At 46.0% G+C, this 26,519-nt stretch overlaps 2 protein-coding genes across 11 annotated transcripts in view; both read right to left on the bottom strand.

The window, feature by feature from the left end:
* The window catches only part of TOM1 (target of myb1 membrane trafficking protein), a 43,773-nt gene extending 35,682 nt beyond the window's left edge, over window positions 1-8,091 (bottom strand). The window contains exon 1 of one of the 3 annotated variants that reach the window (XM_047743584.1): window positions 7,937-8,091. In XM_047743584.1, the coding sequence (XP_047599540.1) occupies window positions 7,937-7,988 (52 nt within the window). In that variant the 5' untranslated portion in view covers window positions 7,989-8,091. The remainder of the gene's footprint in view (window positions 1-7,936) is intronic. The other 2 variants (XM_047743585.1, XM_047743586.1) reach the window with 2 other exon arrangements.
* Window positions 8,092-12,006: 3,915 nt separating this feature from the next.
* Window positions 12,007-26,519, bottom strand: part of HMGXB4 (HMG-box containing 4) — a 32,743-nt gene continuing 18,230 nt past the window's right edge. For all 8 annotated transcript variants that reach the window (XM_047743578.1, XM_047743581.1, XM_047743582.1 and 5 more), the window contains 6 exons: window positions 23,858-23,939; window positions 22,783-22,847; window positions 21,696-21,801; window positions 21,090-21,259; window positions 14,665-14,787; window positions 12,007-14,166 (listed from right to left, as the gene is read on the bottom strand). In XM_047743578.1, the coding sequence (XP_047599534.1) occupies window positions 14,122-14,166; window positions 14,665-14,787; window positions 21,090-21,259; window positions 21,696-21,801; window positions 22,783-22,847; window positions 23,858-23,939 (591 nt within the window). In that variant the 3' untranslated portion in view covers window positions 12,007-14,121. The remainder of the gene's footprint in view (window positions 14,167-14,664; window positions 14,788-21,089; window positions 21,260-21,695; window positions 21,802-22,782; window positions 22,848-23,857; window positions 23,940-26,519) is intronic.

Genomic DNA, 26,519 nt, shown 5'->3' with positions numbered 1-26,519 from the left:
GATTTTATTTATTCATTTGACAGAGAGAGATCACAAGTAGGCAGAGAGGCAGGCAGAGAGAGAGGAGGAAGCAGGCTCCCTGCTGAGCAGAGAGCCCGATGCGGGGTTCGATCCCAGGACCTGGGATCATGACCTGAGCCGAAGGCAGCGGCTTAACCCACTGAGCCACCCAGGCACCCCGAATTCCCCTTTTGTTAAAAGAGTATTTATTCATTTATTTACTAATTAGTAAACTCTACCCCTGACGTGGGCTCGAACTCATGACCCTAAGATCAAGTGTTGCCTGCACTACCGACTGAGCCAGCCAGGCGCCCCCATCCTGACTGAATTCCTTAAACTCTCTGTACCTCAGTTTGTCCCCTGCAGAATGGGGGATAAAGTCAACAGTCACCTTCCAGGGCCTTGTGAGGAGGAAATAAGAGAATGCATTTCAAGTGCCGAGTATCCTGCCTCACACACACTGATCATGAAAACAAATGTTATCGATTACCAAAGTACCAATAAAAAAAGTTTGAAAATTTCAAGCACTCCACAAAATAGATTTTTTTTTTTTTTAAGTAGGCTCCGCATCCAGCATGGAGCCCAACATGGGGCTTGAACTCATGACCCTGAGAGCAAGACCGGCGCTGAGATCAAGAGATGGATGCTTAACTGACTGAGCCACCCAGGCGCCCCAAACAAATTAGATTTTTAAATCACATACATAGAGAAGCCATTTCTTCTCGGCCAGCAAACTGTCTCAAGGCCTACGCTCCAAATGAACAAGTCTCTCCAGACCCAGCATGGAAAGTTCTACCAGTTTCCTAAGCTGCTGAGCCGTCCTTCCTCAAAACGCTGGCTCCCTCTCTCCTGCCATTCTGTAACCACAGGCCACAAGAGGAACTCTAAAATACCTTACCGAGGGCATTACTTCTGCAACCCACAATTTTGAAGTTCACGTAGCTAACTATAGCTGCTAACTGAAGAACAGCTTCAGTTACGAGAAAGACGGTTTGGTAAAACTGTCCGGGTAAGAAGGAGCAAGACCGTGAAAGCAGAAGTTTGACATGGCTGGCCAAGGTGCCTGTGACATTCTTTTCCCTTCTGTGAGTATAAAAGACCTTACTGACGTTACTGACAACACCCTCTCCCCTCCCTCAGTCCTTTCTCTCATCTCTCTTTACCTACTGAGAGAAATTCATTTTACTGGATTGGCTCCTGTGAGTGTGGAGGCTTGGCAAGTTCAAAGTCTGCAGGACAGGCCAGCAGGCTGGACACACAGGGAACAAAGGCAGCTCGAGTCCAAAGGCTGTCTGCTGGTGGAATTCTCTCATCTGGGGAGGCCAGCCTTTCTTCTATTAAAACCGTCATTTTGTTAGACGAGGCCCACCCACACTATGGAGAATAATCTGCCTTACTCAAAGTCTACTGACCTCATTTGAAAAATACCTTCACAGAAACATCTAGAATAATGTTTGACCAAATATCTGTGGATACCATGGCCCAGCCAAGTTGACATATAAAGTTAACCACCCCAGAGTTTATACCACATCAACGCAAACAAGTTGCCATTGAGTAGGGGACACCTCTGTCACTTCTTAGATTCTGTGGGTCTGAGCCTCAAGTAGTCCAGAGGATTCTGTTCTCTCCTCCTCTCACCCTCATCCCTGGCTCTTCCCTTCCCTCCTCCACCTCCTCTACCTCCTCCATCAGGAGCAAAGCCCAGCTCCTCACCATGGATCTTACAAGGCAGTGTGGCTCTCCCTAGTGCTTTTCAGTGTGCTTCCCCATGTTTGCGGAGGCGGGAGTCTCTCAAAGCTTTTGTCAGTCGCCTGGGGGACACACAGAAAGGGCGGGGAAAGGGCAGAGCTGGTACTGACACCAGATCTTCTGAGGCAGGATCCAAGTTCTGACCTTGTTCAGACTGCTGTCATCAGAGTGACCAATAGCACTACACAGCATACATTAGGTGGGCTCAGGGGCAATCGTGGACATTTTTAGAGGTGCACAGTTACTTTAATGTGGAAGAGAAAAATAAATATGAATTCCTTCATGATTTCTCGGATAGAATTACACAGGATGAGGTCATATTATAAGTGGTGAGCCTGGGGCACCTGCATGGCTCAGTGCATTGAAGTCTCTGCTCAGGTCGTGGTCTCGGGGTCCTGGGATCGAGCCCCACATCGGGCTCTCTCTGCTCAGCGGGGAGCCTGCTTCCCCCCCCACCCACCTGCTGCTCTGCCTACTTGTGATCTCTCCCTCTCTCTGTCAAAAAAAAAAAAAAAACTTAAAGTAGCGAGCCAATAAAAGGAAAACGCTATGAAAATAAAATGAAAGGTGACACAGGGCAGACATAAATCACAAAGGTGGTGCATGAGGGATAGAAGTGTGTGGAGTGCTGGCCTAGACATAGACCTCCTTGGTAAGGTGGTAAAGAGTTAACTTGTCCTGCATCCCGTTTCTCATGGGAGGGGAGGGGGGGTGGCCCCATGCTAATTAGAAGACACTGAAGGTTTTGTTTGTTTGGGTTTTTTTCTAAAACCAGAAGAGCGGAAATCCGGCACTTTACTCTTATTTCTTTGAGCTCAGTGAGGGAATAAAACCTATTTACTAGTTCTATCCCCAGGGTCAGGCAGAGGCCTTAATTCCCAAGGAAGAATGGGATCCACCCCACAGCCTGAAACCCGACCTAAGAAGGTGGCTGCCGTCAGCCAGTGACTGCTCATTGCCCAGGGACAGCACGGCCAACAAAGGAGCTGCACTAGAGCCACAGCCCTGGGTTGATACCTTGGCTCTGCCACTAATTTACACTATGCCCCAGCAACGCCAGTAAAGAAATCGCAGCAGCTAACAGCTACGGACCCTTACTGTCTGGCAGGCATGGGGCTGCGTGCCACCCAACACGGCCAAACGGCAAACCCGAGGGATATTGTGTAAAACATTCTTATTTTACAGATGTGAAACTGAAGGCCATGGAGGTTCTGTAACTCGCCCCAGGTAACAAAGCTGATGGAGGTTGAGCCAGGACTCAGACCATTCGGTGCCACTCAAGGGCTCATCCTGGATGCCTAACCACGCGCACCATACAGTCGGTTGACCCAAAGCCCTTTCTAGACATTGTTCCCTGTTGTCATCCAGACAGAGACGTGGACTAAGTTGGCTCCAGCACTTAGAGATCAGGGACTCAGAGCTTTAAGACCTGAGGCGCCCCCCGCAGCTGGGCACACTGTGGGAAGTAGGAGGGATTCAGACTTGGGAGGCCCAGGACAGGAACATCTTTAGGCATCCATGACGTGGGGTTCTCCGGGACCCTACTCTGGGGAACACTGCCTTTCATCACTCTACATCTGGCGAGCTGGTCTGATCCAGGTCAGTGAACCATGAACGCATGGGCCAGTTAAGTCTGCTTTTGTATGGCCCACAAGTTAACAGTGGTTTTCACATTTTTAAATGGCTGAAAACAAATCCAAAGAGTATTACTTCATGACATATGAAAACGATATGAAATTCACATTTTAGTGCCCACCAATCTGACTGGAACACAGCCATGCCTATTCGCCTGCACATGGTCTATGCTGCTTTTCTGTTACAATGGCAGAGCTCAGTGGTCACAACAGAGTCCACAGGCCCACAGAACTGTAGACATTTACTTTTCAGCCCCTTCCAGAAAGTTTGTGAATCCTGGGCTAGTTGCTCCTGGCAGCCACTGCGGGAATCCTCCTGACAGCCTCCCTCCCTCTGGCCTCTACCTTCACCCTCCGGCAGTGGGGAGCGAGCAGCAGTAATGCAAAGGGTGAGGGCTGCATGTGCAGACCCCGAGTTCCACTCCGCTGACGTCGTTCTCTGCCCTCCAAGTCTACGGAGCCGTTCTACCACTCCTCTCCAGGCCATTAGTTCCTTTCTTCCCTCCAGTGCCTGCCCTTCCTGTCCTCATCTGTCCCCTTGGCTGTTCCTCCTTGGTAGAGGGAGAATGGTGGTAGCATGTTGCAGATAAGCTATGGGCAATGGTGAGGGGACATGCCACAGTTAGGAGTGGAACTGGAGCTGGGCCCAGGTCTCCTGCCTCCCAGTTTGCTGTTCCCTCGACATTGCTTGAGCAGCGAGTCTGGCTTCCAGGTCGTCTCTCCCAAAATGGCCCTCCAGAAGGCCGCAGGTGTTCTCTCTACTAACACCTGGGGTCCCCCCTCTACGATTCCTTCCTGTAGCTCCCCTGGCTTGGCCTTTGTGGATCCAAGGGTAGCTCTGCCTGCCTTCTTCCCCTCTCCCGTCCATCCCGGGACTCGGCTTAGGCTCGGAGATCCCTGGCATGTTCAGCTACCACCACCTCCAGCCCAAGCACTGGGGGCTGGTCCTCGGGGACAACCAATGTTGACAGCGTCTGGCGCATGCAGCGTGCTTTCTGAGTCAGCTGGGTCTCTGACTCTAAGTGCCAGGGAGGAGCTGACGGTCAGAAATGGGCAATGGGCTTCTTGGGTTGCCTTCTGACATCGGTCTATAAAACAACCCATAGGATCTGTCCTTTGGGGATACCGGAAAGGGTTTTAAAATCCTTGCAAGGAGAGAGCTGTGTCAACACCACTTCATAGTAATGATCTGGAATCCTTTCAGCCACAGGCTGCTGCTCCGGAAGCTCTCCTACTGAATGATAAGGCTGGGTGACCCAGCAATGTGCACAGACTCACGTAGGTCCTAATCAGCAAAGCTAATCTGTGGGTAGAGCAGTAACTGTGGTACTTGGAGGGCTGGACTAATATAAATTCTGAATATGCACTGATCAGCCAGATACAGCCTGGTGAGAGGTAGGAGAGGATGGGGGCTCTGGATCCTGACCCCAAGCAACTGTGAAATGCTATGTTCCCTCACACTTACTTTTGTGAAATGGAAAAAATAGCAAAACCTTACAGTATCACTGTGAATGTTTTGTTTTATGTTTTTAAAAGATTTTATTTATTTATTTGACCCAGAGAGAGAGAGAGAGAGAGAGAGAGAGCGAGCGACCCCAAGCAGGGGGAGTGGCTGGCAGAGGGAGAAGAAGCAGGCTCCCCACAGAGCAGGGGGAGCCCAATGTGGGACTCGAACCCAGGACCCCAGGATCATGACCTGAACTGAAGCCAGTTGCTTAACCAACTGTTAATAACCATGTTAATAACCAGACATGGTCCTTGGCGCATGGTATTTGCTCCCAAGATGTTATTCTTTTTCTCCTTTCTTCCCTCCTACTATGGGGCCAGGGGCCATGCCAGGTGGCATAGGTCCTGACCAGTGAGGTCCAGTCCTTGCTCTCAGGAAATTTAGTCTAGCTGGGGAGACACAGACACACAAGTACTACAGCACGGGCCACTGCTCTGTTAGCGTGTGATGGTGAAAATGATAAACACAATGATGAGGACAGCAAGAGCTAACGTTTCCTGCGCGCTCACAATGTGCCAGGCGCTCTTGGAGGGAGAAGCCCAAGGAGTGGGGGAGAGGCAAGGGCACGAAAGCAATGGCTGGATCTGAAGCGGTCAGGAAAGGAGGAGGCAACAATGCCTGAGCATTGAAGGAGGCACACTGGAGCAGGCCCCTGGGCAGAGGGAGCGACAAACACCAAGGTGCTTGGGTGCATGGGAGGATGAGGGCTTTGTGAGTTGAGTGACACTCACCCCTGATAAGCATCACCGGCACTCGCTGTGCTCAGGGATGTCACCTCTACATGGCCCTATTCGCAAAAAGGGGATGGAGGTGGCAGCCTGGAGGTTCTTTTCCTCCTCCTGTTTACAGAACTACTAGGTCACCAATTATCACCGCCAATCAGCAGTCCTTCCCACTCTCTCTAAAAGAAACATATGGAACACCGAAGGCATTTACTCAAATGGCAGCTATTCTTCATTTAATTCTACTTTTAGAGCCTCTTCAGCTTTGGTTCAAATCTCATGGGTTCTGGGGGGCTCATCACAGCTTCACTACCAATTCACTGGGGGCCTGGGTGAGTCAGAGTCTCCTCCTGTGGAAAATGAAGGGGATGGGCTAGAATGGAGCTTTTCAACATGTGGCTTCCAATCCAGTGGCTTTAGCATCTCCTGGCAATTTGTTAGTAATGCATATTGTAGGGCTCACTCCAGACCTACAGAGTCAGAAACTCTGCCTTTAACAAGTCTTCCAGGGTATTCTGAGGAAAACCCTGAGTTAGAAGACCCCCAGGGTAAGGACCCTTCCAGTAGTAAAATTTGATCTGGGCTCTAAGCTATCATAACAGTAGTATTTTCTCTGGGCAGACTGTTTCTTGTGACAGGCAGGCAACCCTCAGGATAAGAAGAGAAATTCTTCTCTTTGACAAGCTAAGACCCAGAGCCCAGGTGAGCTTTTCTAGAAAGGTTCAGACAATGTGGCTGACTTTGAAGATCAGATTTCTTTCTTTCTTTCTTTCTTTTTTTTTTTTAAAGTAAGAAGTCTCAAAGCTGGCATGTGATGAAAGCAGTGGTATCTGTTTTTGGAGAAATAAAGATGAGGGGAGAGCCGTTTTCTCTTTTCAGCTCCAAAACAATGACTCATTGCAGGGTGTGTGTGGCCGGGAGCGGCAGGGTGTTCCTCAGAGGGCAGCTTTCCCTCTCTGGTCCAGGAGCTTTCTGGCCTGTAAAGAAATCCCGGACTTCCACCCCTCTCTTGGATAAATTTGATTACAAAGCCTCAGAAAAGCCACAGATAGCCGTGGTGCCAATTACGTTGCAGAGCTGGGTTGACAGTGAAGTGGGTTTGGCTTCCAAGACAGTAAGAATGGAAAGAATGTCTAAAAGTGCCAATTTTCCTAGTCTGGACTGAACACTAACAGCCATCAGGAGGATGAAGGAAGAATTTCACAGTACTGGCCACAGTTTCCTAATTCGAGAGGCCCCTCCAGACTGCCCTTGGGGAAGTGTTAGCTGTTTGGGCCAGGGCCTGTGGTTCTTCCCCCTGTTGGTGCACAGCAAGGAGGACCTGTGACATCCACCGCTCAGCTATTTCCAGAGATTCCCGACCCTCACTTGGTACCTCAGTAACAGAGGATGAGTATAACCACTTTATTTTATATAGCAAGGCCTTGTGCCAGGCACGGTTCTAAGTACCTCACAATTATTAACGTGTTGAACCTTCACAACAACCCCACAAAAGCAGGGACCATTAATATACTCCTAATTACAGGTGAGGAAGCAAAGACGCAACGTCACAGAGCTAGTAAGTCTCCCGTCCGCAGGGGGCAGGAGAGTCAGGATCTGGGCTCTAAGTGAGCCTGTGCCTCGGGCCAGGCTGCTTGGCCCACCCGGCCACCGAGAAATGAGGGAGGCGGAATCAGGTGGTTCTTGAGGTCGCTTCCAGCTCGGGGAGTCTGCGACCGTGCGGCCGACCTGCTGCTGGTCTGGCAGGTTCGCCAGCGTCTGGCCGGGCCCCGGGCGCAGCAGGGTGGCCTGGCCGGGTCCCCGCAAGTCGCCAGCCCAGACGCCAAGCCCTGGTCTCCTGGTCCTGAGAGAACGGACTTAGAGCCCTTCTCCGGTATCCGTGTCCCGAGAGCCCGGCGAGCCAGGAGGGAGTGGGCAAGAGCCCAGGCGCCACGACCCGGGCTGGGAAGGCGACGAGGGACACAGGCCAGGGACCCCCAAACGGTAAAACCAAGCAGCCCCTTCCACCCCCAAAACTTTCTCCCTGGATTCACAACCCCAGCAGCCACTCATTGGCTGAGCAGCGGCCGCCCGGACCCGCCCTCCCTCTTTAGCGATTGGCTGGAGTGGGCATCCATCACAAGTTGAGGCTTCTTAATGGACCACGGCTTTTGTCAATCAAGGTGGGCGGGAGGCTAGGCGGGGCCAGGTCGGGGAGAGACACGCCAGCCTCGTTCCCCTCCAACCTCCCTCGGGAGGGTGGCTTGGGACTTGGAGGCGCCCCGGGGGACCGAGGCCGGGTGCGGGGCCCTGCGGCGGGGCTAGACGGGCCTCCGGTGACTCACCGATGCGCTGTCCCACCGGAGAGCTGAACGGGTTCCCCAGGAGAAAGTCCATCGCCGCGGCTGCCTCAGCCACCAACCGGGGGAATCAGCTGACAGCAACCGCCAGCGCCGCCGATCTGTCACGTGACGTGCCGGACGGTCCGCGAGGAGGCGTCCGTGGAGGCGGGGCGTAAGGGTGTTGAGCCTGGCCACAGGCCCCGCCCCTAATGTGGAGGGTAGGGCGCCCGGAGGCGGAGGGAGATGACCTCACTGCCACTCATTCGGCGTTTGTGGACTCCACGCACCGCGTAGGCCTGGGGCGGATCTAGGGGGCATGGCTTAGAGGTGCCACGCCCCGGTGTTTTTTTAAGGGCGTGACCTACCACTCGAGAGCCTCTGTCAAGCAGGGTGTCAGAGCAGGGAAATGACTCGGATAAGGTTACGTAGCAAGCTCAGACCAGTTCTCACTCTAGTGACCTCACCAGACTACAATGGGGCTGACAGCGTCGTCTGGCTTGTTGTCTCCCTGCCCTGATAGAGTTCTTCTTTTCTGATGTCCACGCCTCCCTGCGGCAAGTGCAAGTTGCTTGCCCCCCACATTCACTTATCTCAAATTGGAGGCCAGCACCAGGGGACTGCTAGCCCTTGACACAGAACCAACCCAGTGATCTGCAGCGAAATGGGCTAGAGCCCAGAGGGGCAGAAAGCACCTAGATGTAGCTATAAGTGGGGCCTGGGACCCATCTCTACCATTTACTCTGTGATTTGCACTGCGAGCTTCCATTTTCTCCAGATGCTGGAATTAGATCAAGGACTGTATAACTTTTCTGATTTTTTAGGTCACAGGCTCCGTTGAGAACTTGAAGAAAACCACCAACCTTTCTGAAGAAAAAAAGGGCAGAGATACAATTAAACTTCAGGGACTTTCTGGGGTCCCCGAAGTACAGCAGTAGACCCCAAGTTAAAAATTTCAAGAATCTCAAAGGCCTTTCTTAGTTTTAGGATTCTAAGATCTTCTTCAACCTTCCTATGTACCACATATTAGATCAGATCTGACCTTTTATGTTTTTTTCTTTTGATCATATGTTGTCCAAAAGATATAATAACCGCTGCTTTGGTAGTCTGGGCTCCTGCGGAGCATTTAATTGATCAGTTAATTGTGACTTTTTAATTGGAAAGGCTAGTAGATTGTACAAATTTAGGATGATGGAGAACCTAAATTACGACTTAATCACTTCCTTATGTTAACTTGTTTGAGCAGCCACAGGGGCTGGTAGCTTTACTGTACAATATAAGAACTTTATGGAAGTCGTGTACCCCTGAGTTGGGAAATGTTTTAATAAGGCTGATGAGGGGGCACCTGGGTGGCTCAGTGGTTAAGCCTCTGCCTTCAGCTCAGGTCATGATCTCAGGGTCCTGGGGTCGAGTCCCACAACAGGCTCTCTGCCCTGCGGGGAGCCTGCTTCCTCCTCTCTCTCTCTCTGCTTGCCTCTTTGCCCACTTGTGATCTCTGTCAAATAAAATCTTTACCAAAAAAGAAAAAAATAAGGCTGATGAGACCTATTCATAAATGCCCTTCTCCCCACTAGTCTGGCTACCCCGTGAGGGCTGGAATACTGTCTACTTTGCTCGCCACTGTTGTCTAGCATGGTGACTAATACATGGAAATTTATTTATTTTTAAAGATTTTATTTATCTGAGAGACAGAACATGAGTGGGGGGAGAAGCAGAGGGAGAGGGACAAGCAGAACTCCCTGCTGGGCAGGGCTAGATCCTAGGACTCTGACATCATAACCTAAGCCGAAGTCAGATGCTTAACTGACTGAGCCACCCAGGTGCTTAAATCAATCTACCAAATCATGGTATTTGGATTATAAAGGGGGGAATGTACATTAAGATTACTTCCATGTCAGGGACCTTCCATGTATTTCTTCATTAAGCATATTGCTCAGTTGTAAGGAGGATATTTTAGCATAAACTTCTTTTGGATTCTTCCATTAGCAACCTTTAACATGCTCATGTTGGTGGTGATTTACCTGAATGAAGTGCCTGCCTCCTTGCACCACTCTTTCAAGTGATTGTGGACAGATCTTGGCTTTATTGACAAGAATAAAACAGCCACAAGTTGTATCCTTCATGGTGAAAAGGCAGAAACAATCCACGTACTCCCAAGCAGGCGGTGGGGTCCTATCACCTCCATGAAAACAGAATACTATATAGCTCTTAAATTAGAAATATGGGGATTTGTCAACACAACAGATAGGAATGTAAATGGCAAACATTAAGTGGAGTACAAAATTGATTAAAACTATGTTTTAAGGGCGCCTGGGTGGCTCAGTGGGTTAAGCCGCTGCCTTCGGCTCGGGTCATGATCTCAGGGTCCTGGGATCGAGTCCCGCATCGGGCTCTCTGCTCAGCAGGGAGCCTGCTTTGCTTCCCTTCCTCTCTCTCTGCCTGCCTCTCTGCCTACTTGTGATCTCTATCAAATAAATAAATAAAATCTTAAAAACAAAACAAAAAAAACTATGTTTTAAAAGTGATTGCTGGGGCACCTGGGTGGCTCAGTCGTTAAGCGTCTGCCTTCGGCTTGGGTCCTGATCCCAGGATCCTGGGACAGAGCCCTGAATCGGGCTCCCATCTTGGCGGGAAGCCTGCTTCTCCCTCTCCCGCTCCCCCTGCTTGTGTTCCTTCTCTCACTGTGTCTCTGTCAAATAAATAAATAAAATCTTAAAAAAAAAAGTGATTGCTAAGGGGCAACTAGCTGGCTCAGTTGGTAGAGCATGTGACTCGTGTTCTCAAGGTCCTGAATTCAAGCTCCATGTTGGGCATAAAGCCTATTTTTTAAAAATATATTTTATTTATTTGACACAGAGCATGAGCGGGGGGGGTGGGGAGGGCAGACTCCTGCTGAGCAGGGAGCCAGATACGGGCTCGATCCCAGGACCCTGAGATCATGACCTGAGCCAAAGGCAGAGGCTTTACCCACTGAGCCACCCAGGCACCCCCTTTCAAGTCCAAAAGTCAAGATCCTCTGCCTCCAAAGTTGACAGACAATAGCATGATAAGGAAAGTGAGGCCTGTCTAGTGAAAGCCAGCCAGGACAAGCAGACATTTGAAAAATGGAAATGTCTTGGGTAGTCTTCCTACGATTGCATTTGCTCAGGACTGTGGATGAAAGAGGATTCTGATGGATTCTGTACATGAATCAACTGTGAAAGTGGTTTGGGGCAGAAGAGAGCCTAGGCCCTGGGTCAGCAGTACCAGTGTGCTGCTTCTGGCTTTGCCATTTACTAGCTGTGTGACCTGAGGAAGTGCACTTTTCTGCATCTCTCTCATTTGTAAAGGGGGGTAACACTCATAAGGCTCAGTGGGAGGATTAAGGGAGAGAAAACATGCAAATCACTCTTTCCTAGTCACTCAGCGTCTTGGTCTCTTTCTTGTAGCCTCTCCATAGGAGGTCAGCCTTCCCATTGATTGAATATTCCACTATTTGTGACTAGTAACACCTTGGGTTTGCACTGAGATTTTTACCTGGAGAGGTCAGATATCCATATATTAAATGTTCACAGTGTTACTAGACACTTATGTCAGGCTGGCTGGCCACAGGCTTGGGGGTGGGAGTGACCTTAACACTATTTTACTGGTGGGACTTCAGACGCCCATTAAGGACTAAGTGACTTATCCAACATCACTCATTAAGTCAGGAGAGGGCTGAAACAGCATCAAATATATCATGTCTAAGCACACAGTTCACATGTGACCCTTAATACACAACTGCTACTTTCTTGTGTTAGGCCAACATGTGGTGTACACACAATTTCATTTATCAGTGAATAGAGCTTCTCTTATCAGAGGCACTGGTTTTTAGCTTGCAAGAGAGAGAACACAAGACTCTACAATGTAAAAGTGAATAGAGACAGAACAAGATATATGTTATGAAAATGGCTAAGATCAGAAACTTGGCCTCTATTCCAGATTTTTCTTTTTAAGAAAATCATAGTGGGACAGAGGTGGAAAATGACAGTTTTTACAATTTCATAGCAACTTGGTCAGCAACAGGGAAAAGATGCCTGAGACCGGACTACAAATATTAAAAATGTGATTTTTTAATAATATAAGTACAAAATTTTATTTCTTTATACAACTGTAATGGGATTTGGATCAAACCACTAGAATTTATTTAAAAAACAAAATAAAACAATGATATAAAAACTGCAAGAAGGTCTGAATCCAAAGTTTTTCCTCTAGTAGTACCAAATTCCACAAGGTACAGACTATTATACAAATGTGTACAAATTTAAATACAAATACAATAGGGTTGGGGTTTAAAGGAAAACAAACAAACAAAAAGTAGGTCCTCATCAGGATTTCATTAATGTGCACAAATGACAAGGGTAGGATTGACTTCTTCCGTGCTAATCCGTGTCTTCAAGGCCCCTCGTTGATATACCCTGTGTCAAACAGGAAACTTCCATGGGTACAGATGAGGCGTGGCACAGGGTCTAACACACAAAATCAAACCCAGATTTCTGCTCTTCTTGATTTTGGTTCCCAAACATACCCATTTCCTTGTGTTTCCCCAATTAAACTTCACAACCGCTCTGAGCTGAGGGCCGGATCAGCAGCCAGAGTACAATCAGGAAACAAAGCCCTGGGACCACACCAGTGGGAGGAGGGAAGGGATTAAGTCAGACTCAGGCTGGCTGCATGATCCTCAAAGATCTACTTTGATGCTGTCGTGCTCCGTCTAGGCCCCGGGAGGAAAGCACAGTTACCCTGGAGCTTGGTTTTGGCAGGGAATCTCATACCAGATTGAAAAACAGCTCTGAAGTGCTCAACTGTCTTCTTTGGAACTGGGAAGCAAAAGTCTAGTTCTTTGGAAAAATGGGCAGCTGCGAATGGTAACATTCCTTTTAATTATGCTTTCTTGACATTATTGAATAATAAAGCATTAGAATCCCGACATAATGATTCCTTTTTGAGGCACGATACCTTAAAATGTGGATGATTTGGAGTTTTCAGAGGAGACCAGAGGAAAGACGGAGGGAAGAAATGACAAATCTGCATCTTCCACATGCTGTTGCTGGTGGAGACTTTTGTTATTAAATTATATATACAGAAATTTACAGGATAAATTAAAATCTAAGAGGTTCTAAAGAGTTAAATACACATAATTAAAACACATTCACACACGCACATAAATAAACCTACGTGAGAATCGAGTACTTTTTTTTGCAATTCACTTATGTGTGTAATGCAGAACACTGGGTATCTATCTGTCCACCAGGGGAGCCAACGGGATGAACCCAAGAATCATGCTGGGCAAAGTTCATCTTCCCCAACCATCCAGCAACTAAGCAGCAAAACCTGTGAGGACTCAGTGAATAAGCTAATGCCGCCGATGGAAGATACCAGCAATTAGTTCTGCAGATGGAATATTCTGGGTCATCTCACAATATACGCAATTCAACTTGTGCAATAACAACTTTACCCTCTCCAAGATGTTTTATGCTGCTGGGGCTCACGTAACTCCTTGGCCCCTACTGAGGCTGCTAATGGTACCAATGATTACAAGAAATTTTGAGACACGGACACCTGTGTAGCAGGAATTGGAATGAACCCCCTACGAAGTTCACCTAAGCCACTGCAGTAACTGTAAGATGGGAATGATTTCATCACTTCCTACCTAGGTCACTTCAAATTGAAAGGCTTTGTATGTTTAGTCACCTGGCATCTTCCCATGATCTTTCTTATTACATTTCCGACTGTAAGACAGGTAAGGCAAACGGTCAGTGATGGGTCTGGAGGTACAACTGAGTTTGGAAAAAAATCACATTTTAGCTGTCCATAAAGAGATGCCCTTGGCACCCAGAACAAGCCCCCAGCCCCCAAGTTACACTGATTTTTAAGGCAGATTTATCCACCACAGGAGAAAAAAGAATCCCAAGCCCATATTCATGCCAAGGTTTCTTCTTGGCTAAACCTTTGCCATTTCATAAAATTATTAAAAGCCAAGTAGTTACAGTGCTATGTATATATTGTACATTATATATATATATATATACATATACATATATATATATATATGTATATATATAAAAATTTAAAACCTACACCCGGAGGCCAGTGAAGGGATCTGGAACAGTCCTATATACACAAACCAGCAATGGGGGAGGATAAGGTCTCTGTCCCGGGACTCCTCGCTGTCACAGTCCAGGCATGATGTAAGCAATGTTGTCTAGTGTGTTTGACTGCAAAAAAAGGGAAAAGGTTCAGCTGAAGAGTACTCTACCTTAGTTCCCCGAGACCTATTTCTTTGTTAGGGGAGAGAGATGAGAAGGGAACCTGAGAGTTAGAGAAAGCAGCGGGAGTGTGAAGCTGGCAGCCTGTTCTCAGCTCCGCTAGAAGCTTCTCTACTGGCTCTTTCCCATTAGTCGTTGTGGAGAAGAGGCAGAAGACTCCTGTACTTTCTTTGTGTGCAGAAGACCAAACAGGCCACAGAGGAGTTGAAGCCCCTCAAGGCTAGAAGGCTTCCCTCCAGAGGACTGTGTAGGGAAACGGCACGCTTTCTAGCTGTGCTGAAGGCATGGCCTGCACTCAGCAATACGGTACCGTGTTTGTGGGCCAAGGGACAGAGGGCACGCCATTTGCCAGGAAACCATGTGAGCCTGTGTCCGACAGAGCTCGTTAAGGCAGGGCCTCCGTGGCTCCCGAGGGGTCTGGCTGAAAAAAATCCAAGGACAACTCACCAAGACCTGTTTGGGACAGCCGTTCAGTTCAGGTAGTTGTGTGGTCAGACACGCCAAGGGGCCAAGCGCGCAGATGATGGAATCCAGAAGCACTGACAAACTGCCAGACACGGCCACCATACCCTGAAAGGAGAGCAGGAAGGGAGAGCAGGTTGTAACTCAAGGCTCCTGATGCTCCCTCCACGTTCTGGTTGCTTTCCTCACATTGTTCTTTAAGTCCTGCCAGTTCTCTGCAATTTGCAGCAGAAATGAGAAGGTATCTGCTTTGATAACTCTGTAAGTTGTTTAAAAAGAAAACTTTCACAATACGTTTCCAGGTTCCTTTCTGTATTCCTAACTCACCCTCTGTGCAACCTAAGGTCAGTTACTTAGACTAACCTACTCCAGAGAGAAGATCTATGGAGTTCATGTGTGCAAAAGTACTTTTCTTTTCTTTCTTTTTTTTTTTTTTAAGATTTTATTTATTTATTTGACAGAGAGAGACACAGTGAGAGAGGGAACACAAATAGGAGGAGTGGGAGAGGGAGAAGCAGACTCCTTGCTAAGCGGGGAGCCTGATACGGGGCTGGATCCCAGGATCCTGGGATCATGACCTGAGCCGAAGGCAGACGCTTAACGACTGAGCCACCCAGGTGCCTGCAGAAGTACTTTTCTTATGAACTCCATGAATATAGCTCAAATGTGATAACGACGAAAGTTCTATAGCCCTACACACTAACATGTGACACACACATACGTGTACTTCTCCACCTATGTGGCTTTTTGATAGCTGACGATACCACTTTTCTGGGTTGAACTGTTCACTCTCAGAAAGAAGTAAATTGAGTTCATGTCAAATTTTAATATCTTGCACAATTCATAATGTCCCCCTGCTTCTGTGATTCAAATAGATAAGAAATAAGACTGCTTGCTGCCAGGGTGCCTGCCCAGCTCCGGTAGCACCTGCTTTATCTAGAGTGGGACTAGATGTGGGACTATGCCAACTGGCCAGGTAGCACAGCAGAGTCCTTCAGAGAATGAGCTCTGGGCTTAGGACCGCTGGGTCCCCAACTCATGGTTTCTGTCCTGGGGCAAGATGCTTCTATGCTGTGCTGTAAATGAACCTATGCAGAGGGGATTAAGGGAAATAAAAGGTGTAAGGTGCTTGGGATGGTCCCAGTTACATGGTAAGTGCTCACTAAGTACCAGTAGTTATGATTATTACCAGCATCTTCGCCTCCCAAACTGCATTTCTAACTGCCTGCTAGGTCTCTCACTGTGTTTCCAGACCTCAACATGCCATAAAGTGAGATCACCTCCTCTCCTCCTAGAATCCTTTCTCTGCTAAAGTCACCACCACTCACACGACTGTCCAGTCTCAAGACCTTGCCATAGCGGACTCTTCCTTCCCCCTGTCCTAAGAGGCTCCTCTCACCTCTTCCCAAGGGAGGCTATGCAGCAAGGGGTTAAGATTAGCATGGACCTTGAGGTCTTGCCACCAAATTCAAGCCTCTGTTATAGCACTTGGGGCTGAACTCCAGAGCAAGTTACTTAGCCTCTCTATTCTTCCCTTTTACAGAAACACAAATTCTGCCCCATAAAGATTTGGTGTTAATTACATGAAAGAATCCACCTGAGGCATCCGAACAAGAGCCGGCTGAGGAAGCAGTCAACCAGTTACTAATTAATAATATTATTCCAGGGGCGCCTGCGTGGCTCAGTGGGTTAAAGCCTCTGACTTTGGCTCGGGTCATGATCTCAGGGTCCTGGGATCGAGCCCCGTATCGGCCTCTCTGCTCAGCAGGGAGCCTGCTTCCTCCTCTCTCTGCCTATGTGTGATCTCTGTCTGTCAAATAAATAAATAAAATCTTAAAAAAAAATTATTCCATTAGTTTGCCCTATAGTTAATTACAGTTAATATTTTATGTCTGACTCTCCTAATGAATTATAATCAACTTGATGGCAGGAATCATGTCCTATTCCTTTTTATATTCTCTCAAGAACTACTGGTATTCTGCACACAGTAAGCCCTCAATAAGTATTTGCTGAATTATTCAAATCTTTGTCATTTGTGGACTGCATTACTGCTATATAACTTCTCCCCAGTACCAGTCTCTTTTCATTCCCAATCTGAAATAGAAGATATTTCCAGAGAAAACCAAATGTAAGCTCTGATCACATCTCTCCCTACTGAAAAAAAAAAAAAAAAATCCCCACAGTTCCTCCATAGCAGAGTATAAACATTTGAGAGCATTTGAGACCTTCTGTAATTTGGGCTACAGCCTTAATTTTCAGCCTTCCTCCACCTTACATGTTGGATGTTCTAGATTTTCATCATTTTAGCAGTAAAACCCTTTTTTTCAGATAAAACCTGATGTAGAAGAAACAAAACAAATGAGCAATGAGAAAACAAAGAGGGAGATGGGGCGCCTGGGTGGCTTAGCTGGTTGAATGTTCAACTCTTGGTTTTGGCTCAGGTTGAGATCTCAGGGTCCTGAGGTCAAGCCCCATGTCAGGGCACCGCACTCAGTGTGGAGTCTGCTTGAGATTCTCTCTCCGTCTCCCTCTGCCCCTCCCACTTGTGCTGTCTCAAATAAATAAATGAAATCTTAAAAAGAGAGAGAGGGGGGCACCTGGGTGGCTCAGTGGGTTAAGCCTCTGCCTTTGGCTCAGGTCATGGTCCCAGGGTCCTGGGATCGAGCCCCGCATCGGGCTCTGCTCAGCGCGGAGCCTGCTTCCTCCTCCCCCCTCTGCCTGCCTCTCTGCCTACTTGTGATCTCTGTCAAATAAATGAAATCTTTAAAAAAAAAAAAAAAGAGAGGGGGGCAAACCAAGAAACAGACTCTTTTAAAAAAAATTTTTTTAGGGGCGCCTGGGTGGCTCAGTGGTTAAGCGTCTGCCTTCAGCTCAGGTCATGATCCCAAGGTCCTGGGATCAAGCCCCACATCAGGCTCCCTGCTCGGTGAGAAGCCTGCTTCTCCCTCCTCCCTTTCCCCCTGCTTGTGTTCTGTCTCTCGCTGTGTCTCTCTCTCTCACATAAATAAATAAAATCTTAAAAAAATTAAATTAAATTAAAAAAAAAAGATGTTATTTATTTATTAGAGAGATGGAGAGAGAGCACAAGTAGGCAGAGCAGCAGGCAGAGGGAGAGGGAGAAACAGGCTCTCCACTGAGCAGGGAGCCTGATGTGGGGCTTGATCGCAGGATCCTGGGATTGTGACCTGAGCTGAAGGCAGCTGCTTAACCAACTGAGCCACCCAGGTGCCCCAAGAAACAGACTCTTAACTATAGAGAACTGACAGTTACCAAACGGGAGGCAGGCAGGGAGACGGGTGAAATAAGTAATGGGGGTTCAGGAATGCATTTGTTGTGATGACACCAACTGATGTATGGAGTGTTGAATCACTATCCGGCACACCTGAAACTACTATTATACTGCATGGTAACTAACTGGAATTTATTTAATTTTTTAAAAAAAGGTTTTATTTGTCAGAGAGAGAGCACAAGCAGGGGGAGCGGCAGGCAGAGGAAGAAGCAGGCTCCCTGCCGAGCAAGGGGCCTGATGCGGAACTTGATCCCAGGACCCTGGGATCATGACCTGAGCCAAAGGCAGACACTTAACTGACTGAGCCACCCAGGCGTCCCGACTAACTGGGATTGAAATAAAAACTTACAAGAAACCCTGATATCGAATCTCAATATGCAAAACAGCTAGAAGATCTGGTTAAAGTGGGAGTGGGGGTCTACGGCCCCACTGGGGCTCCTCTCATTCATCTCTGTGGAAGACTCTAAGGTCAAGAAACAGATGTGCACCATTTTCTGGTTTTGAAAGGTCTCTCTCCAAAGTCTCCATGAGACAAAACCCTCCAGATCCTTTCAGGCCCTCTTATAAGAGCACCTCCCTTTGACAAAATCTCTCCTGACTCCCCCTAACTCTCTTTGTTCTCTAGCTACTCTCGCTGTTATCAGTTCAGCACAGAGCAAAAGAGGGAGAAAGGGTTAGGAGTAATGCATGCTGGGCTCTGCCACAGTGTGTCCACTTAATTTTACTAGATTCCTGGTATCCAATCTCTAAATGAGTGACTTGTAGACATCAATGTTCCTTAAAGCATCGTATGTAATTTTAGGTAGCATATAGGTGAACATATATTATTTTGACATACCCATTATGATGTGCTATATTAGAAAAAAATTAGAATATCAGACTTGTGATATCAAGGATATCATTGCAAAAGCATGGATAGATTTAGTCAAATAAAAATATAAGGTAAATAACTGTGAGTGGTGCAAGGAAACTGCAAAATTGTGAGGATGTATTCAAGTGGCGGATGTCGGGGGAAAAAGCAGACTGGAGAGGGACTGGGAATTACTGCTAATGGGTGTGGAGTATCTTTTGGGAGTAACGAAAATGTTCTGGAATTAGGTAGCAATGAGGCCACAATTCTGTGAAAATACTGAAAACCGCTAACTCCTAGAATTCGAAAAGGTATACTTTATTGTTTGTGAATTAGATCTCAATAAGACCCTTTGTTACATAAAATAAAGTGGGCTAGAAAACCTGTGCAAGTCTTTCCCTTTTCTAGGCACATGTATGTGTAACTCTCTCCAAGCAGCTGCTCATAGAAGCTGACTTGTTTTAATGGCTGATTATGTACATGCTCTACCTTTCCAGTGAAACTCTAAGTTTCCTAATGATATCACCTGGAAACCATCAGGAAGACAGTCAGATTTTCTACTCCCCCAAGTGTTGGAATAATGCCTAGGTACTCAACAAATATTTGCTAAACTAAATGGAAATATCAGGGGAAGTGTGGAATACGGAAGGGGCATAAAACACATCATTTTTACTTCTAACTTTAGGAAACTAAGAATCATAATAAGAATTATAAATAAGGATCCTAGGATATTTTATTCTGGAAAAATCTGTATCTATTTAAATATCTGAACCTATATGAAAATACCCTAGTTGTTTTGAAACCTGCTAAGTTATTGAAATTAGCCAAAAAACTTGGATAACCTTCATCTTTTGTGGTCTTTGGCATTTTATTTATTGAATAATAAATATTAAATAAATAATAAATATTAACAATACAACTTTGGGGCGCTTGGGTGGCTCAGTCGGTTAAGCAGCTGCCTTTAGCTCAGGTCATGATCCCAGGGTCTGGGATCGAGCCCCACATCAGGCTCCCTACTCAGCGGGGAGCGTGCTTCTCCCTCTCCCTCTGTCTGCCGCTCTGCCTACTTGTGCTCGCTATCTCTCTGTCAAATAAATAAATAAAACTTAAAAAAAAAAAAAGATACAACTTCCACAGAGAAGCAAGTGAATAACTTCATATTCCAACACTGATTTCTCAGCTTAGAAATGGCTTTAGTAGCAGAGACTGACTTCCTTGCTGGAATGTCCTATTAGGACCCAGTGGAAAACTGAAATACTACACTACTGAGTTAGCCAAGGAGGCAATATGATTAGAAACTGAATATGGTAATAGAAATGGAACATGACAGCTTTGCAGGTTAAGTGATTTTGAAATTGAAGCTTAAAAGGACAAAGATCTCCCTAGGGCACACAGTGCTGTATAATTTAACACAGAGTAATGAAGAGCTTGAGAATCTCAATTTCCCTATTTGCTACCTATTTTTTTTCTTTCTTTCTTCCTTCCTTCCTTCCTTTCCTTTCCTTTCCTTCCTTCTTTCTTTTTAAGATTTATTTATTTATTTTAGAGAGCAGGAGAGAGAGCATGAGGGCGACAGGGCAGGTAAAGGGGCAGAGGGAGAAGGAGAAAGTTTTAAGCATTCAGAATCGGCATTCAGCAAAGAGCCCAGTATGGGGCTCATTGTCATCACCGTGAGATCACAATCTGAGCCGAAACCAAGAGTCAGACGCTTAACCAACTGTGCCACTCAGGTGCCCCTTGCTACCCATTTTCAAAGAAGTAGAAGCACTCTTAGTCCCCTGTACAGGTTACTCTGTCTACCCAAGACCTTACTGGAAATGTGCAGAAAAATTCAAACTGTCTTCGAAGTACAAGTGATTAAAATTTCCATGGGATTTGTATTCATTTTTCTCATTGCATTAAAAAAAAAATCAAAATGAGTTACAGGATCGTATGTCGATTCTATCTCAATATCGTATGTCGATTCTATCTCAATATCGTATGTCGATTCTATCTCAATAAAAATTGGGGAAAAAAGTTATAGGAGGTCGCGACTCCTTTCTGTGCCATTGTTCAGTGGCAATATGCAACGGTGTGAGCGTAAACTTCGAGAGCCAGTAGGAAGAGTCCCAATCTCTGGACGGTTCTACTGGTGTATATTTTCTTCATCATTGTCTCCTGAGCACCTGGAATAATCTAGCACACAACAGTAGCTGCTCAATGGATGCGCGTGGAAGGAGTAAATGGACTCATATCCTATAAGAAACAAGCTATACTGACAGTCACGTTCACCTCAGTTTCCTGCAGGCGGTGTCCGATGAGGCTCAGGGACTCCCCCAGCAGCTGCAGATGAGCAGCGACATCAATGGGCTCTGTCTCAGGGGCTTTGGCTGGAGAGGCTGGCAACAGCATGGTGGTGGGCGGGGATTTCTTTTGGGGTGACAGTACTCCTGCGGAGGAAGCTGAGAACAGAGATGAAATAGAGAGAGAATGCTTGCCTATGGCTTGGAATATCACAAAGATATTCTTCCTGCTTTTCCCCCTTTTATGAGCTATACCAGGCATTTGGCAAAAGTAGGGGCTGTGGGCCAGATTCTGGCCCAAGCCTTGTTTTTGTATAGCCCGTGAGCTAAGAATAGCTTTCCATTTTTAAATGGTTGTAGAAGAGATAAAGAATGCCTATGGACCACAAGGCCTAAAGTGTTTACTCTGGCCCTTTACAGAAAAAGTTTGGTGACTTCTGATTTACATTTTCTAAATTTTTTTTTTTGCAACCTGTAATATTCGGTAATAACATCTCGGTATCAAGATCTGCTTCTGACACAGGCTGCTCTCCTGATTCCTAGTAAAGAAGCAAGATTCACAACGCTCTAGGGAACAGAGGGTCGCAGTCACTACCTTTCACTTTCACGGGAACTTCTGAGCAGGACGCTTTTCTTTTCACAGTTGTAGCTTCTGCTTTGTTCTGTTTGTGTTGCAGATACTGAGCTTTTTGCTTCCAAATCTGCAGTCAGATCAGGGCCAAAGAAATTATGATAAATGAAACAGGACAAGACACAAAAGGGAAAGCAGTTATGGGAGAGGAGAGTGAAGGAAAGAAAGGAAAGCCTGGAGGGGGGCGGGTGGGGGCTGAACAGCAACTTTGAAGCTGAAGGTTACTGAACAGGCCTCAGATGCTGACCACCGTGGTATCTTAGTAGAGGACTCTTAACTTTCCTCCACGTTAATGGGCAGGTCTTGGCATGGATTTTGAGATTACTTGCAGGTCGAAATGTAAAATCATGGGGTAAACATGTGGCTCAGTATGCTGTCCATGGGGTTCAACATGCCATCCTACTGGAAGGCGACGCCAACCGCAGGATGACAATGACACGGAAAATGGGAACGAAAGATAACCTAACCTGGGTGACAAATATTTTCATTTCACCCAGATGAATTCCTAGATCACCTTCACATCACCTGGTTGGAGATTGACTGGGAATGATTCCGATAGGACCAGTTTCCATTGTCTTCCTGGCTTTTTGATAGTGGGATGGATTATTTGGTAACGGCCGATGAGGAGGAGGACCTGAAACCGGCTCATCTAGTGAGCACAGCCCATATTTCTGATCGGCAGTTACCAGGAGGCAGGTGACTTTTCTCCATTCTCAGATCTGGTCTTACCAGTGGCTGTTTGCAGGAAAGGGCTGATTTTAGATTCCCTTTGGACCTGTAAACACTGCCCAAGTGAGGCCATCTTTTGGCTCAAATATAAGGTTGTTGGAAAACAACTAGGTGAGGCTAGAAAAGACAGCCTTCCTGCAGCTGAATCCTCACTAGAGTAAACTGGCACCAGCCAGTGTTAACGCTCTCTGCCAAACAATTTTCTATTGATTTGTGACTTTTTTTCACTGTTTTCAATGTTGGCTGGATGGGCTATAGGAGAATGACACATTTTGGAAGGCATAAAGCAAGGAAAACCGTGTTTGTAAGGAAGTGTACTTACCAGTTTGTCCTTTTCTGGTAATTGCTTCCATACCTCAGCCAGTTTTTTACTAAGTTCCCCAAAATCTGGCATAAAAGAGTAAAAAAAAAAAATGTTAACACAGTAAAGGTTTGGCTATAAACCAAACAGAAGATTGATAAGAGCAAAAACCAGAAAAAGGATTTTCTAAGCTCAGATTTAAATAGCACAAGGTTCTTCCAGAAAACCGAACTAAAACCCCACCACTTTTCTTGACTCTTTTCTCTTGGGAGGGAAGGGGCTATTTTAGTGGTCATGAGACAGGCTCAAATTCTCACACATCTATTCTCCAGGGATTTCTCCCTTAAGCATCTTTCTGGGGTCTTTCAATTCAATCTCATTTTACAGAGCTTATCCACTTGGGCTAAAGAAAACTTACGTTCTATGGAATTTGATAAAAGCTGTTAGATTTTTAGCAAGTTTCAGAAGCAGAGAACCAAAGAATTTCCCTCGAGTGGCCCAGAAGCAGTGCTCCAGATGCGCAACGCTGCCCTTCCATTTGTATGGCAAGGTCACGCTTTAATAAAGCTCTCACATCTTTTACGGCACTTCATGTGTGCCTCCCAACAACCTTGACGAGCAGGTTGGGAAGCTATCGTACACATTAGGCAAATGAGATTTGTAGAGGTGAAATGACTTGTCAAGGTCTGTGGCAGAGCATTCTTCTCACCTCACTAACTTCTGACTCAGAGACAATGATGAGCAATGTTAAGTCCTTTTGCTGTAACTCACACCCAAGGGCCAGATTAAGGGAAGGGTTAGCTAAAGGATCTTGGAGACAAACATCTGCGGGTTCACATACTGTACTTCAGAACATTTCATTTTACTCAGTTTCCCATTTTATCATTTTAAGAGCTATAAACAGAAAGCTTATCTCTTTTATGGATGGGGTGGACCGAGACAAAGTCTAAAGTGACTTCAGAACTGCGGGGAAAAATGAGATTTGTGTTCTTTTAATACAACAGGAAGAAGCTGCCTGCTGACTGGCTGAATTAACTGCACAGCAGCAGAAATACAAATGGAGAGTAACAAAACTGAAGACCGGAAATGTTCTTACCTATACCTGGATGGTCAGCCACGATGGTTACACGATACTCTTTACAGAACACTTGGTAGGCTGACATGTTCTTCTTTTTTGGCTAGTGTCACAAAAATAGAACACGGTAAGACTTCATTAGAACACAGGTCAAGTAACCCTGAATCCACGGTTACAAAACAGAGAAGAGACCTATACTTTTTCATCAAGGGAAGAATTCTAATCCCCGAACCAGCTTCTTAAACAGGATAATCTTTAATTATATTTGATTTGTAATTATATTTAATATTTACTTAATAAAAACCACTTGCTACACGACTAGATTTTTCAGATTGTGGCCATTATTTGATGATTACTTGTAAAGCCATTCATTCTTCCTACACGAAATGCCATGTTACATGTTTCTTTGAGAACTACGTGCTGAGAAAACCTTGACCCAGTCCTGGGCTATTTTTGTCTTTGAAAAGAAGAACCATATAATATCCCTTTACTTTGGGACCAGAAGGCCAAGAGCCAAATTTATGTTCCTTTTGTTCCTCTGGTTTTGATTTCTAGTCTTCTACTAAGTTTCCTGATCTTGCTTTTCCTGTTACTTGTAGTTTATCATTATTTTATTACTCACATTCTTGTGGTACAATGTGAGAAGTAAATAATAACTAAAGACAATTCTTTGGTAGTCAGTGGAAGATGAATCCCTCTCGCTTCAACAAACTGCTTTGTGCATGAAACATGCTTATTCTTCCCTGTATCATGACACCTCCACAAACAGGGAGGGAAGAGTGACAGGATTTAGCAAGGTAATAAAGCAAAATGGAAAGAGCCCCGGCTTTGGATGCCACCATGACCATACTATTTATTAGCAACACAAACTGCTTCATCCCTGAGCTTTAGTTTCCCTGTAAGTGAAACATGGATAATACCATTTGAGGAAGAGGTGGGAATTAATCAAACAGTATCTGGTACTTCAGTGGGTACTTGGTAACATTATTACAGGATTATTTCTCTCACAGAATTCCAAGATGGCTCCCAGGATTTCCACCTGCTGGCTTACACGCCCTGTATAATGAATGCCTTCCTGGTGAGTGTGGGCAGGACTGGTGAATACGGTGGGATATCACTCCCATGATTGTTGTTATATGGCAAAAGGGACTTTGCAGACAGAGTTAAGGTCCCTAGTGAGTTGACACTTTTTAAAAATATTTATTTATTTGAGAGAGAGCACGCATCTGAGAGGGCGGGGGAAGGGACAGGGAGAGAGAGAGATCTTAAGCAGACTCCACACTGAGTGCAGAGCCTGAATGCGGGGCTCCATCTCATGACCCTGAGATCATGACCGGAGCCAAAAATCAAGAGTTGGATGCTTAAGCGACTGAGCCACCCAGGCGCCCCATGTCCCTAGTGAGTCGAGTGTGAGTTAATCAAAAGGGAGAGCATCCTGAGTAAGCCTAACTTATCCTGGTAAGTCAGAAGAGCCCTTGAAAGAGAACACACATAACAGCAGACACCCTCCTGCTGGACTTGAACTTGAGAAAAACAGTTGCCTCGAGTTCTGCAACTGTAAGGAACTGAATGCTGAAGAGAGAGCCTGAAGAGGACAGGACATCTCACCTCAGAAGAGAACCCCTGCTCTGGCCAGAACCAAGCAGAAAACCCAGATGGATGCTGTCTGGACTTCTGATCCAGAGAGCTGTGAGATAATAGTGGATGCTGTTTTCCACCGCCAAATTTGTGGTACTCGGCTAGGCTACAATGGAAAACTACTATCAGTTCTTTTCTATTCCCTCTGCATTTTTCAAAATAGAAGTTGTAGCAACCAAAAAGCCAATACAAGCCTTTTTAGAAAAAAACTTAAATAAGGAATGTTGGTGAAGGATAATAAGGTAAAATCATTTGACTTCAACCTGATAAAGAGAACAGCAACAAGGCCTTTACTTTAATCAATTCATCTAAATAGTGACGGTCTTATTTTTGGTGTTCTGGTGAAGCCAGTCCTTTTTAAGATGATACAAAAGTAAGTTCTGGGTGCTGCATCTTTGTTATTAACTTGGGAGCAGCTGCATAACCACAAATGTTCTAAGGCTCAATTCCTTCAAATCCCCCTTTATCGGGCCCCAGATACAATGGGATGGCGCTGCATAGAGGGGAGTTCATGTAAGTTCTATATTTGGCCATTTGCATGCGTGAGAGATGGACTGATTAGTCTGGGTGATTCCACGAACCTAGTTCTAGGAGCTAGTGTGACAAAGAGCATTGAATCTGCTTTCCCTAGATAGTTCCTATCCATCTCTCTTAGTGTGTGCAACTCACTACTCAAGTGTGATTCTGATATTTGTAGCTAACAACTAAAAAAGTAATAATTATGGCTCCTGAATCTACGCCAATGATTCCACCTGGTGCTGGGAAGAAACCAGCTGCACTGGGCTGGCATTCTGTTGGACTCAGAGTCTGTCAGCCTTAGCTGTGAAGCTGGCCTTCCTAGGGGATTTTTAGGGAAACCTGGACTACTTAAAATTCTCACCTTATGTGCTGACCTTAGAACTTAAACACCATGCAAAATGCAACTCCCCTCTGTGGACCGAAAGTCTGGAATTCAAACTGAAGAGTCCAACTTTCTCGAGGGCACAGAGATCGTTCTAAATGTAGTTTAGTAGTTAGAAATATACAAACAATGGGTGATTTCTAT

This window comes from Lutra lutra, chromosome 8 (genome assembly GCF_902655055.1).
Source record: "Lutra lutra chromosome 8, mLutLut1.2, whole genome shotgun sequence".
Taxonomy (NCBI): domain Eukaryota; kingdom Metazoa; phylum Chordata; class Mammalia; order Carnivora; family Mustelidae; genus Lutra; species Lutra lutra.
Note: the sequence above shows the minus strand (reverse complement) of the source record. Positions and strands in the feature narration are given on the sequence as shown.